Genomic DNA, 14,779 nt, shown 5'->3' with positions numbered 1-14,779 from the left:
ACCAAGCCATCTCTGACAAGTGTTCCCATCACCTTGTGCTTATGGGTGGAAAGAGGGGCCTCTACACTAGACCCAACTGCTGCTTCTAGACCCTTCCACACAGCCAGGGTGGTAGAGTTCCTCTCCCCACCCAGCATCTCCGCCTGTAGTACTTGAAAGTCGTTGCCCAGGGCTTAGGCTGTGGCCCTAGTAAGGAGAACTGAGGCAGACCCCAAGCTCTACACCCAGCCTCTGCTGCTCCTCCTCATGCCAGCAGCTCCCCTGGGCTCAGAGTTAACAAAGCACATGTCCAGAAGCAAATGAAGTAGCATCTTCAACTTCTAGATCTTTCCAGCAGTCTGGTACAGCCATCAGCCCTGCCTAAGTCACCAGCCTGGGCCACCAGCAGCCAGGGAAGAAGCGACCACAGCTGACCCCGCCTCCCCCAGCCCAGTCAGCAACATCCATGGGAGAGAAGACCCCCGAGCCTGACCCCAACCCTCGGGAACTAATTTTTGAGGGAAGGGACAGGGATCTAGGGGAGAGTCGTGACCATGTCAGTGGCCGTATCCGTGGTGACCCGGGAGCACTTGCGGCTGCTGCGTATGCTGTAAAACTTTTCACAGAGGTGTTTGCGAAACTTCTTGGTGAGGAAGCAGTAGATGACAGGGTCTAAGACGCAATTGGTGCTGAGAAGGCAGAGGGTGACCTGATGGGCGTCATTAATGGCCTGATGGAAACTGGTGTAGTAGCCCAGCTCAGCCAGGGTCCAAGGCAGCTGCACCACATGGTGTGGCACAAAGCAGATAATAAAGACCCCCAAGACGGTGCAGACCATCCAGAGCGCGCGGCGCTTCACCTCCGCAGTGCGGTGCTGCTGCACGGGCTGCGCCATGAGCGTGCGGACGATGATCACGTTGCAGGACAGGATGACCAGGAAGACCAGGAAGAACGCCATCACGATGAAGATGTGAATGACCAGGATGGCCACGTTGCCCTTCTCATAGTGCTCAAAGCAGCGGGTGATGTTCTCTGTGCCAGCCTCATTGAGTACTAAGTTGGTCTCATCCTGGAAAAGGTAGTAGGAGGCCGCGGCTAGCGTGGCCACCCAGATGACCAGCGACAAAGAGATGCCCCGCTTGCGAGTGGTGGTCTGCGATGTCTTGATGGGATGTGTCACCGCCTGGAAGCGATTATAGGTGATCACGGTCAAGAAGGCCACAGAGCAGTAGGTATTAATAAAGAAGAAGCAGCCGGCCACATTGCACAGGAATTTGGGGAGAATCCAGTTTCCACGGTGGTAATAGTAGACAATCCACAGCGGCAGCGTGACCAAGAAGAGGAGGTCAGCGATGGCAAGGTTCACCATGAAGATCTTGATCTCATTTAATTTCTTGGAAGGGTATAGGCGGGCAAAGACCCAGAGCACGTAGCCATTGGAGATCACCCCGAGCACAAAAATGATTCCATAAACAATGGGGAAGAGAGTATATCGAAACTCAGAATCCACCCGGGAGGAGTCATTTAACCCCATTGCTCTAGGCTGGAAGAGTCAGCAGGTCACAGGCCCTGGCTGTGCCTAGAAGATACACGAAGACGATGGTAAATAAGAAGCCAATAGAGTCCAGGCGCCTGTGGCTCGGGCCTATAATCTGAGCTACTCATGAGGCTGAGAGAGCTAAGGATCATGTGGGTGGGAAAGTCTGGAAGATTCTTATCTCTAATTAACCCCCAGCAAACTGGAAGCGCTGCTGTGCCTCTAAATGGTAGAGTACTAGGATTGAACAAAAAAGCTCAAGAACTGTGCCCTGAGTTTAAGTCTTGTGACCAACAAAAATAAAAATAAAATAATAAAAAGCCAAGAGGGAGGGCCAGGAGTGTGGCCTAGTGGTAGAGTGCTTGCCTAGCATGCACGAAGACTAGGGTTGGATTCCTTGGTACTACATACTCAGAAAAAGCTGAAAGTGGTGTGGTAGCTCAAGTGGTAGAGCTCTAACATTGAGAAAGCCCAAGCACAGTGCTCAGGCCCTGAGTTCCAGGCCCAGGACTGGCAAAAAAAAAAAAAAGCCAAGCAGGAACATCCTATTTCATCAATCCCAAGACAACTTGCTATGGTGGGAGTGGTGGTGTTGGTTCATGGTAAAACTTCATCTCCAACCAATAGTTTGAAGAGATAGTTCTGGGTGCAGTGGTTCATGCCTGTAACCCTAGCTACTCAGAAGGCTGAGATCTGAGGAGCAAGGTTCAAAACCAGTCCGTGCACAAAAGGACCTGAGATTCTTATCTCCAATTAACCTCTAGAAAACAGGAAGTGGGGCTTGGCTCAAGGGTACGGTAGTAGCCTTGAGCTGAAGAGCACAGGACAGCATCCAGGCCTAGGTCCAGCCCCATGACCCACCCACACACACATAAAAAGAAGTGTGGTCCTCTTACCAGGAGGATTAGCACCCTGCTGGAAGACTCAAGGTGAAAGGGTGAATACGCTCTTGACCTTTCGGCATTTTCATCCTTTCCACCCGGCAAGGACATGTAATCAAGTTGTCATCTTGGAAGCAGATACAGGCCTCACCACACACAGAACCTTGACCTTGAGCTCCCAATCTTCAGAACTGGGAGAGATGAATTTTTGTTTTTCATAAATTACCCAATCTCAAATACTCAAATATTCCGTTACAATAGTACTTATAAACTGAGACAGTCTCATTTTGCTTTTTTTTTTTTTTTTTAATATCAGTCCTGGGCTTTGAACTCAGGGCCTAGGTACTGTCCTTGAGCATTTGTGCTCAAACCTAATGCTCCACAATTTTGAGCCAGAGCACCATTTCTGGCTTTTTAGTAGTTTATGGATGATAAAAGAGTCTCACAGACTTTCTGCCTGGTTGGCTTTGAACAGCCCCAGATCCCAGCCTTCTGAGTAGCTGGGATTATAGGGATGAGCCACCAACACTTGGCTTTGCTTTTTCTTTTTCTTTCTTTTTTCTTTTTCTTCTTCTTTTTTTTTTTGGAGACAAGCTGGACTTGAACTCTATGTAGTCTATGCTGAACTCCTGCCTCTACCTCACAAGTGTTGGGGATTGTAGATGTACCTACCTACCTTTCTTTCTTTCTTTCTTTCTTTCTTTCTTTCTGTCTGTCTGTCTGTCTGTCTGTCTGTCCTTCCTTCCTTTCTTCTTATTTTTTCAGTGCTGGGAATTGAATCTAGGGCTTTAAGCCATGCCCTTCCTGATTTTCCTTCCTACTTCCATCCTTCCCATCTCTTCCCTTCTTATTATTTTTTTATTCAGTGCTGGAATAAAACTACCCTGGACCTCATACATTTCAGGCAAGCACTCTACCTCTGAATTAAATCTCCATCCAGCCTTATATTTTCAAAACTAAAATCAATAACATCTTCCAGTGAACTGGCAATAATTTTCTTCTTTTTGTACAATGTACTTTTACAAATCTATCTCTAAAACCTGGAACATAGTGGTAGTCTTCAAAGTCCCAGGCTCAGTTTGTACCACTGAAAAAAATATGTGTGCTCTACAAGGCCTGACTTACACATATTTTAAAAAGTTTGTATAATTGATAGCTGTGTGTGTGTGTGTGTGTGTGTGTGTGTGTGTGTGTGTGTGTGTGTGTTGGTATACTGAAGCTTGAATTTAGAGTCTCTTCCACGCATTTAACTTTTCTGCTCAAAGCTGGAGCTCTACCACTTAAGCCAACCTCCATTTCTGGCTTTTTGCTCATCAGTTGGAGATAAGAGCCTCACACAAACATTGCTGCCTGGGCTGGCTTGGAACTGAGATCCTCAGACATCAGCTTCCTGAGTAGCTAGGATTCAGGTGAGCCAAGGATGCCCAGCTAGCTAGGAGCTTCTTGAAAGCAGAGAAGGGATGTTTTTCATCTCTTCATCTCCAGTGTCAGGCAACAGGGAACAAATTCAAAAATGACTAAATCTAGCCGGGCACCTGGTGGCTCACGCCTGTAATCCTAGCTACTCAGGAGGCTGAGATCTGAGGATCAAGGTTCAAAGCCAGCCCAGGCAATAAATACTGAGAGACTCTTATCTCCAATTATCCACTAGAAAACTGGAAGTGGTGCAGTGGCTCAAGGGTAGGGTGGTAGCCTTGAGCTGAAGAGCTCAGAGACAAAGCCCAGACCCACAACCAACCAAAAAAAAAAAAAAGACTAAGTCCTGACAAGTATGCCCAGAAGCCTGGCAGGAAGGAAGTGAGCCCATATCTCTGGAGAAGGCAAGGGAGAGTAGAATGGGTAGGAAGATGGGTTCATAACTGGATCACCGTTTAGTCATTGTGTGACCTTGAGCAAATTCAAGTCACTTTACTAAACCCTCTCTTTATTTGCAAAATCCTACAGTGGTCCCAAAGTTGTGAGCGAAAATGAGGCATAAATGGGCCGTCCTTCTCTCTCCCAGCCCCCACCCTCCCCTTGCGAGCCCTGCTATTTGGAGCCAGAGGACTAGGCTATCTGTAGACTGACCCTAAGCTGCCTCCCCACTGGCTCCAGACTCTGCCTCTGGTCACTGCCAACAAAGCTTTCAAAAGCTCAGGGAGAGGATGAGTATTTGGATGGAGAAGGAATAGAGGAGGCTCAGATGGGCACAGTTCCCCGATGGATCAAAGCTGGGGAACTGGCCCAGGCCCAGCCCTTGGCTAGGGATGAAGTAGAACCATAAATAGTCATAGAAATGGAGAATTCTGCCATCCAGGGCACTCACCACAGCCCTGCAGAGGCAGGAGTGTTGGGTCCCCATCTCCATTAAGAATGCCCCCAACACCTGCGGGAGCCTGGAGGGAGAACAGGCTCCCATAAAGGCAGGACAGTAGGGGGGGGGGGCATTGGCCAGAGGGGGGAGGGGCATTGCATGATGGGCGGGGCCCCTAGTTGGAGGAGGGGAGACAGTGACTGGAGAAAGCAAGTGGAGACTGAATAGGGAATCCGGGTTCACCAGTGGGCCATTGCCTAACATTTGTGGGGCCAATTGAAATTAAAAGTTGGAATGTGTAAATATTTATAAAGCTATAAGTCAGACCTACAGGCAAGTTGTCCATGTGACGGCCCCAGCAGCGCCTTGCCAACTCTGCAGACCCCAGGGGTGCACTGGTCCATAAAGCCTGGTTCACACCTGTAATCTTAGCACTTGGGAGGTTGAGACACCAGGATTCAAAGCCTGCTTGAATCAAAAAACCCAAAAACAAAAACCCAAATACAAACACACAAAATATTCTTGGTCTTGGCTGGGAGTATAGCCTAAGGGTAGAGTGACTGCCTAGCACACACAGAGCCCCTGGGTTGGATTCCTCAGTACCACATATACAGAAAAAGCTGGAAGTGGTGCTGCAGCTCAAGTGATAGAGCTCTAGTCTTGAGAAAGCCCAGAGACATTGATTGCCTAGGCCCTGAGTTCTAGCGCCAGGACTGAAATATGAAGATAGATAGATAGATCAATAGATAGATAGATTCTGATCTACAGTGTGATGAATGGTGGCTATTGTTAATACTACTCCCCTACCCCATGCAAAATAGGGGCTGCCACTCAGGTGCCCGTAGCACAATGCCTTAGCCTGCATCATAAGAACTGCCAGCAATTTACCTCTGAGCTATATCCCCGGTCTGATTCTTCACTCTTGAGCAGGTCTCCTCAGAGACAAGGTATCAGCAAATCATTAATGCCCATTACAGGACTTTCTTCATAGCAAATACCCAGAAAATGTACACTTGATAGATAAATTAGCCTTACCCAGCTCCTAGAGTGCTGAGAGCTAGCCCCACTTTCCACACCTACAAATACAATGGGGGAAATATCATCACTGACCTCACAGGATACGAACAAGGTTAGAGATAGATAAACCTCTAAAGTGCTTGGCATAGTGCTTGGTATCTCAATAAACGGGTTACCTATTTTTTCATTTTTTAAGTTATTTTAAAGGTAATGCACAGAAAGGTTATAATTATGTCAGATGAAAAGTACATCTCTTTGTGAACACTATCACCCCCTCCCTTGCTTTCTCCTAGCTTTCCCTTCCTAATCACACCCATAAGCTATATAGTTCATTTTTACCTCCTATTCTGAAACTTGTTTCCCATTTGTGCCACACTCCCTTGAGACCCCTCATCCAGCCAGGCACCAGTGGCTCATGCCTGAAATCCTAGCTACAGTCAGGAGGCTGAGATCTAAGAATTATGGTGGAAGCCAGCCCAGACAGACAAGTCTGAGAAACTCTTGTTTCCAACTAAATAGCTAAAAGTTGGAAGTGGAGCTGTGGGTCAAATGATAGAACAGCAGCTTGAGTGAGAAAGCTAATCTAGAGTGTGAAGCCCTTAATTCAAGTCCTATGCCTGATGCAAGCATGTGTGCGCACACACACAAATCCTCATACAGCAGGTTCATTGGGTTCATTCCCTTTTCTCCCAGATGGGGGAGGACCTGGCAAACAAAGGAAACTGGTATCCTGACCTTGGGAAAATCACAAGGACACCCACAGTTGCCAGCACAGACTCTAGCACCATGCTGGTCACATTCATTGATTAGTGAACGGAACCCTTTGGGGAGACTCTAGCACCCCAGACATGAGGATGGCTTGGACTGGAGTCCCTGTTTTCCTCAGCAGTGGGACTCAGATATGGATATTACATTGCTGGGACCTAGGAAACCCCTAGAGAGTTGGGCCTGGGCAGGGAAGAGGAGTGAGGAGCAGCCAGCTCAGCACGGGCAGGAGCCTCTACTCTACCAGGAACTGCATGGACTTCTTCCCAACTGGGGAGCCCTGGATCTTGCCGGTGCCCTGGAAGCCAACCCAGGGGAGGACATAGGGCCTCAGACACTAGCCCTGGAGCCAGCACACCCTTGGCTCTGCTCCTTCCAAGCTGCCTGCTCCTCATCTGGAAAGCAGTGACAATGGAAGCTTCCCCCCCTCCCCCCCCCCCCCCGGGGGTGGCATTACCAACTCTCCTAATCCCATCACAAGCACTAAGACAGTTGTAGGAACACATGGGCTACTGACAAGATGGCTGATGAATGGAGCAGGTGAGCTCCAGTACTAAGGCACCTTGGCCCCCAGCAGTCTGGGGCTTGCACTGGGTCCTGAGGTGATGAGATGTGCCTGTTGTCCCAGAGCTGTAGCCAGAAGGGGAGGAACTTCCCAGGAATCAGGATGCCACCCTTTTATCATCTCTAATTTGAACATGGTCAAATGTAGGTATTTTTTATTTTTGTGTGTTTTGTATCAGTATTGAGACTTGAACATAGGGCCTTGCACTCTTTTTCAGCTTTTTCCTTTAAGGCTGACACTTTACCTCTTGAGCCATACCTCCACTTCAGGTTTCTTGCTGGTTCATTGAAGACAAGAGACTCACAGTTTTGTTTGCAAGGGCTGGTTTCAAACTGGGAGCCACAGATGCTGGCCTCCTGAGGAGCTGGGATTATAGGTATGAGCCACCAGGTCCAGTTTTGTTCAGTGGGTATGATTTGTATCATTACAATGAGCCCAGGACAATCTGGGTGTAAGCATGGCTTTGGGATTGTGTGACCTGACAGCAGGCTCTAAACCTGTCATTACAGCAGCCGGGCAGTGACCTTTGCAGGCAAGCAACCTCTGATTGGCCAGACCACAGACTACCTACAAGGTCAGGGTTCAAGCCAAGCACCAAAGTGGCTAACACTTATAATCCTAACCACTCAGGAGGCTGAGATCTAAAGATCATGGTTTGAAGCCAGCCCGGGAAGAAAGTCACTCATCTCCAATTGACCACCTAAAAACCGGAAGTGGAGCTGTGGCTCCAATAGTAGAGTGCTAGCCTTGAGCAAAAAAAAACTCAGGGACAGTGCCCAGGCCCTGAGTTGAAGGCCCATGACTGACGGGGGGGGAGGAAGGGAGAGGAGTCAGGGTTCATGCCAGTGACAAAGAGCTAAGTGAAGCCATCCTCTCCCCCACTGCCATCAGAAAATGCTCATTGTGAGGCTCTGGGGCTCACACAAGGATCCTGGCTAGAAGCAGCAGATCTAAGAAATGAAGCTTGAAAACAGCCCTTGTATACAAATCCATGAGACCCTTATCTTCAACTAACCAGCAAAAACCCTGAAGTACAGCTGTGGCTCAATTGGTAAAGTGCCAAGCTTGAAGAGAAAAGGTAATGGTCAGCACACAGGCCCAGAGTTCAAGCCCCAATACTGGCACCAAAAAAAAAAAAAAAAAAAGCTGGGCACAATGGCTCACACCTGTAATCATAGCTACTCAGGAGGCTGAGATCTGAGGATCGCTGTTCAAAGCCAACCCTGGCACAAAAGTCCATGAGAGTCTAATCTCCAATCAACTACCAGACAACCAGAAGTGGTGCTGAGCTGAAGAACACAGGGACAGCGCCCAGATCCAGATTTCAAGTCCCACAACTGAAGACAAAAAAAAAAAAAAAAAATCACTGTATACATTATTGTGTATTACATACTGCTTGTGTTCACACATCATTTTACAATGAAGAAAACACTTCCCACTCTGCATCTTACTTTATCCCCCTACAAACTCACAAGGCCAGGATCATTCTATTTTGGGGAGCCAGTCTTTAGTCTTAAACTCAACCTTCTTACCCAGGCTGGCTTTGAACTGTGATCCTCAGATCTCAGCCTCTTGGGTAGCTAGGATTGCAGGCTAGGATTCCTACTCAGCAAAGGAGACACGTGAGATTCCTGACTTACCCAAGGTACCAGCTTATAGGCAAGAGCTGAAACCGAAACAACCCTAGTGGTACATGCCTGTAAGCCAAGCATGTAGAAAAGTAAGGCGGGAGGATTTCAAGTTCAAAGCCAGCTGAGACTACAGAATGAGAACTTGTCTTGAAATAAATAACAAAACCTGATGCCCACTGCAGGCACAGAGCCAGTTACCTCCAGGGCTGATTTCTTTCTCTAGCTGAGTCACCATCATTGGTCAGCAGAGATAAGGACGTTTCTTCTCTCACAGCCACCTTCCTCAGCTTCTGTACACAGGCATTCAGCACAGAGGCCATAGCTAAAGCACTGAGTCAGAGCTTGCTTGGTGCTTGCAGAGGGCATGCTAGGTCCTTCACCCTTCACAGATGATCAAGTACCTGGCCAATGGCTCCAGTTCACCAGCCCCATGCCTAACTTCCTGCCAGTGAAAGCCAGAGGGTGGCAGCCTGGGCTGTGTCCCCAACACAATGCATTATGGAGACAGGATGTGGGCCTCATTCTTGGTGCTAATAACCCCGTTCTCTTCATCAACCTCGCAGACCCATAGCTAGTGAATCCCAAAGTACTTTTGACTGCCCCACAGTCCTGCTGGAGAGCTAGCATTATCCTCATTCAATCCTTTAGGAAACTGCATAGAGAGGGAGCCTGGTGTGGCCAAGATCACACAGCTACTAGGGAAAATGGCATTCATTCCTGGGAGTTAAGAGGCTGCTTCACATGCTCTCACAGCCTTTCCCGGAGGGCTCTGCAGGTCCTCACCAACCACCTTGGCCTCAGAGGGGATTGCTTGGTTCCCTGGAAAACCTAATCACAAATTATTCTTTCTGACCATGAGACTGGGCCCAATGAAGGTGCCAGAAAGTTCTTTAAAAACAAAATCAGGGACCAGGAGTTTGGCCTAGTGGTAGAGTGCTTGCCTAGCATGCACAAAGACCCAGGTTCAATCCCTTGGTACCACATACATAGAAAAAAGCCAAAAGTGATGCTGTGGCTCAAGTGCTAGAGCACTAGCCTTGAGAAAGCCCAAGGACAGTGTTCAGGCCCTGAGTTCAAGCCCCAGGACTGGCAAAAAAAAAAAAAACAAACCAAAAACAAAACCAAAAAACACTCTCTTGCTGAGATATAGATTGGGGGCATCTGTATAGGCTCCATCCTTGCCAACCATGGCTGGAACCCAGCCCTCCCACCACACACTTACCTGGCTCAGCAGCAGCGTGAGTGTCCCTCCACGTCTGGGCTCCAGCCCTCGCCTCTGTGCCTGTGCCTGGCAATTGCAGAAGTGAGGAAACACCAGCGTACCACTGCCAAGTCACCCTGGGAGGAAATGCAGTGACCATGGGGCCCCTCCAGCGAATACCACAGGAACCTCCAAGCTGAGCCCTGCCCTGGATGCTGTGCAGGGGTGAAGTGGGAGGAGGGGTGAGCAGTGGCTGAAGGGATAGAGAAAACTGGAGAGTTAGAGAAGGTGCATTCAGGATGAACATCACACCAGGAGAGAGGAGCAATGAGTGGCTAAGTGGAGTGAGTAGAATTAGGAGGGAGGGAGTCAGAAAAGAGAGGAGAGGGCGGAGACAGAGATGGAGAGAGAAACCCAGACCAATGGAAAAGGGGTACAGAATGAACGAAATGAGGGACCCAAGAGATAAGAGGTGAAAGAAGGACGTGTAAGGGGGGCAGCCTGTGGCCTGTGTTTGTAAGGGGGGGACAGAAGGGAAAAGGAGGGAAAGATAGGGAGTGGCTACTGCTGTGGTCAGCAGAATGGCTAGGAAGAGCATCTTGGGGGACCAAGAGGCACCTGGCTGAGAAACCATGTTTGAAGAGTGGGACATGGTGGCTCATGTCTATAATCCTAGTTACACAGGAGGCTGAGATCTGAGGATCGTGGTTCAAAGCCAGACTGGGCACCAAAGTTCAAGAGACTCTTATCTCCAAGTAACCACCAGAAAACGGAAGTGGCACTGTGGCTCAAGGGGTAGCGTGGTAGCCTTGAGCTAAGGAGCTCAGGACAGCACCCAGGCCCATAGTTCAAGCTCCAGGACTGACCAAAAAAAATTTTTTAAAGCATTTGGTGCATGTTACCCTTGTACTCTTGCACAGATTCAGAGCATACACCCATGCACAAGTACACTCAAATGATCTCTCTCTCGGTCTCCCTGTCCCTGTGTCTGTCTCTCTTTCTCCTTCCCCCACCCTCTCTCTCCAGGACACTTGGTCCAAGATCAAGATGTGGGCGGGGAGGGGCTAGATGGGCTCAGTGGTGGAGTGCTTGCCTGAATGCACAATGCCCTGATTTTGATTCTTACAAAAGAAACAGAATCAACCTGTTTCTTCATTTGTAAAAATGATCACCAGAGTTGGGCATCAGTGGCTCACACCTGTAATCCTAGCTGCTCAGGAAGCTGAGACGTGAGGATTCCAGTTCAAAACCAGACTGGCCAGGAAGGAGACTCATCTCCAATTAACTGAAAAGTGGAAGTGGAGTTGTGGGTCAAAGTGCCTTAGATCTGAGGATCATGGTTTGAAGCCAATTTGGGCAGGAAAGTCTGTAAGACTCTTATCTCTAATAAACTATGCCGAAAAAGCTGGAAGTGGCACAGTGGCTCCAGTGGAAGAATGCTAGCTTTCTGCAAAAGAAGGTCAGGGTCAGCACTCAGGCCCAGTTTAAGCCCTATGACTGGCAAAAAATATATATATATATTATATATAATATATATATATATCAAGCCAAGCACCAGTAGTTCATGCCTGTAATCCTAACTACTCAGGAGGCTGAGATCTGTGGAATGCAGTTCAAAGCCAACCTGGGCATGAAAGACTATGAGTTCTTATCTCCAATTAACCACCAGAAAATAAAGTGTCACTGTGACTCAAAGTGGTAGCATGCCAGCCTTGAACTGAAGAGCTCAGGGATAATGCCTAGGCCCAGAATTAAAAGCTCCACAACTGACAAAAAATAAAAATAAAATTAAAAAGTAAAAAAAAAAACAAACCACCAGCTCTGGGTAAAGAAGTTAAGGGAGAGTGTGAGGCCATGGGTTTAAGTACCAGCACCAAAAAAATAAGAAGTTAAATGCATAAATTCCTTCCAATTCAACTTAGAACCTTGGCTGCTCATTAAAATGCCGCCCTCCCCCCAAAAAAAAATCCCAGGCACAGAGTTTGGCCTAGTGGTAGAGTGCTTGCTTAGCACGCACGAAAACCTAGGTTCCATTCTTCGGTACTATGTACATAAAGCCAGAAGTGGTGCTGTGGCTCAAGTGATAGAGCTCTACCCTTGAGAAAGCCCAAGGACAGTGCTCAGGCCCTGAGTTCAAGCCCAGCACTGGCAATTAAAAAAATCCCAAGAGAGGTTTAAGAAATTTGACAGCCCAACCCTAAAATCCCAAATGAAAAGGTAAAACTTACTTAGAAGTAGCACTGTGGCTTAAGAGGTAGAGCACTAGCCTTGAGCACAAAGCAGTTCAGAAACAGCACTAGGGCCCTGAATTGAAGCCCCACATCTGACTATAAAAAAAGGCATGGACTGGGAAAGCGACTTAAATAGAGTGCTTGACTAGCACGTGTGAAGCCCTGGGTTCAATTCTTCAGTACCGCCTACACAGAAAAAGCCAGAAGTGATGCTGTGGCTCAAGTCATAGACCTTGAGCAGCAAGTGAGCTGAGGCAGGGCATTCCCTCCCTCACATATTGAGAACACAGGGAGAAATACAGCAGAAACCTCTAGAACAGGGAGCACCTCTATGATCCCCAACACTTATGATTGAGTGAGGCTCCTGTAGCTGACCAGACCCTGCCCTGCCCGCCTGGGCACATGCACCTGAAGACCTGGAAGAAGCCAGGCAAAGCAGTGGAGACAACTGCTACCACCCAGGCCACCAGCCTCTTACCTGAGCAACAGTAAAGATGGGGGTCCAGGAGGTGAAGAGGAATCTCAGGGGTAGCAGACCTGAGCATGTTGCCTGGATGGTCTGGCAGAGAGCTCAGGAAGGGTAGGGAGTAAGGAGGAGTCAGGAGACAGGCCCAGACCTAAGCCTGTGACTCACTTTATTCTACTCTCCAATCCAGCAGGACATATTAGTAGCTGGGTATCTGCTGGGTGGGCAGGGCATCTGAGACCAGCTCCTCGGGTAGGCTCCAACCTTAGAGTTGGAATACTCACTACTCGACTAGGATCCTGTACACTGGTTCAGTCAACAACACTGGGCTGGGCCCAACTGAGGTTGAGCCCCTGGAGGAAGGCTGGGTCTGGGGTGACAGAAAAGGAAAGAACCGGGTCTCTGGTCTGAGGGCAAAAAGAACCAGGCCTAGAGAAAGTTCCAGGCACTGTTAGGCCCCTGAGCTTTGCTGGGTACATCCACAAATCAGGGAATTAAAAAAAAAAATAGACTCAAGTCCAGGAGCGTGCCTTAGTGGTAGAGTGCTTACCTAGCATGCATGAAGTCCTAGGTTTGATTCCCCAGTACCACATATTCAGAAAAAGCCGGAAGTGTCCAAGGACAGTGCCCAGGCCCTGAGTTCAAGCCCCAGGACTGGCAAAAAAACAACAAAAAAAAAACACCCTCAAACTGCTTTCAGAAGACACGGTGTGAAGGGACATCAGAGGATGGGTGGGGGGCACTAAGGACCAGATTCTAAGAGATATGACAGCTGTGTCCCTAGGTGCCCCCAACCAAGAGAGACAGAGATCGCCCTGCCTCTAGGGATGCCTGCGCTTCCCATTATAAGGCGTGGACACCAAAGTGAAAGTCCACAGTTCCTGCAAAGTCTCCTCCCCTGGAGCACTGGCTTTTCCTATTTTGCATTGAAAGTTACCTCAGTCACTGCTATCACCTCACCAAAACACCTGGCCCAGCTTAGGAGGGAGCAGAGGCAGAGCTACAGAGCCACAGACAGACATTCTCAAACAACTCTAGGAACCTTCAGTTGGCCTGAGATTTGTTTGTTGCACAAAAAGACCTGAGACTCTTATCTCTAATTAACCTCTAGAAAATGGGAAGTGGGGCTTGGCTCAAGGGTAGGATAGTAGCCTTGAGCTGAAAAGCTCAGGGACCGCGTCCAGGCCCAGAGATCAAGCCCCATGATCCATTAAAAAAAAAAAAACCAAAACCCTGCACTAAACAGGGTTAGGACCAAGGTTTCTCATGTTGAGTCTGCAGACAAAAATGCCAGAAGGAAATGGAAGGACTTCAGCCCTTTTAGAATAATAGCATGTCTGGGCTGGGAGTTCGGCCTAGTGGTAGAGTGCTTACCTAGCATGCATGAAGACCCGAATTCCTTGGTACCACATACGTAGCAAAAAGCCAGAAGTAGTGCTGTGGCTCAAGTGGTAGAGCCCTTGTCTTGAGAAAAATCCAGGGACAGTGCTCAGGCTCTGAGCCCAAGCCCAGGACTGGCAAAAAAAAAAAAAAGGATGTCTTAATTGGGTAGATATATATGTATATATACATATATTATATATACATATATTGTATATATTATATATGTATATATTATATATATATTGCCAGTTCTGGGGCTTGAACTCAGGGCCTGGACACTGTCCTTGAGCTCTCTCAAGGCTAGTGCTCTACCATTTGAGCCACAGCATGACTTCTGGCTTTTTCTGTGTATGTGATACTGAGGAAATGGACACAGGGCTTCATGTATGCTTAGTGAGCACTCTACCACTAGGACACATGCCCTGGAACTCAAATATCTTATTAGGACTTAATAATTTTCTCACTTCTTTTTCCTATGCCTAGCAAAGAATGTTCAGTTCTGTGAATGAGCTGTGTGCTTACCTCCAGGCTGTTCCTTACTGACACATAGCCCTCCAGTCTTCCAGGTTCTGCTTTTCCTCCTTGCTGACAAATTTTCATTTCACGGCAGGGCATGTAAACTCAGCACTTAAAAAGCTAAGACAAGAGGATTGATTGTTTAATTCAAGATCAGACTAGACTACACTGGAAGCTTCCAATCAGCTGGTCGGCATACAGAAGAAAATAAAAAGAAACAAAATAAAAATAAAAGCAAAAAAAAAAAAAAGTAATGGAAGAGCAGGAGTTTGGCCTAATGGTAGAGTGCTTACCTAGTATGCACAATGATCCGG

The 14,779-nt window shown here is 48.0% G+C and overlaps 1 protein-coding gene across 1 annotated transcript; it reads right to left on the bottom strand.

Moving 5' to 3' along the window:
• Positions 1 to 283: 283 nt before the first annotated feature.
• Positions 284 to 9,955, bottom strand: Ptafr (platelet activating factor receptor). Its single transcript, XM_090333830.1, has 3 exons — positions 9,891 to 9,955; positions 2,413 to 2,588; positions 284 to 1,558 (listed from the first exon to the last, which is right to left on the bottom strand). Exon 3 carries the CDS (start codon positions 1,511 to 1,513, stop codon positions 515 to 517), a length of 999 nt encoding a protein of 332 aa, XP_090189956.1. The 5' UTR covers positions 1,514 to 1,558; positions 2,413 to 2,588; positions 9,891 to 9,955; the 3' UTR covers positions 284 to 514.
• Positions 9,956 to 14,779: the final 4,824 nt, after the last annotated feature.

This window comes from Megascapheus bottae, chromosome 6 (assembly GCF_031878675.1).
Source record: "Megascapheus bottae isolate mThoBot1 chromosome 6, mThoBot2.hap1, whole genome shotgun sequence".
NCBI lineage: Eukaryota > Metazoa > Chordata > Mammalia > Rodentia > Geomyidae > Megascapheus > Megascapheus bottae.
Note: the sequence above shows the minus strand (reverse complement) of the source record. Positions and strands in the feature narration are given on the sequence as shown.

Coding starts and splice junctions, on each gene's coding strand:
- Ptafr (XM_090333830.1), bottom strand. CDS start 1,513: ATGGGGTTAAATGACTCCTCCCGGGTGGATTCTGAGTTTCGATATACT.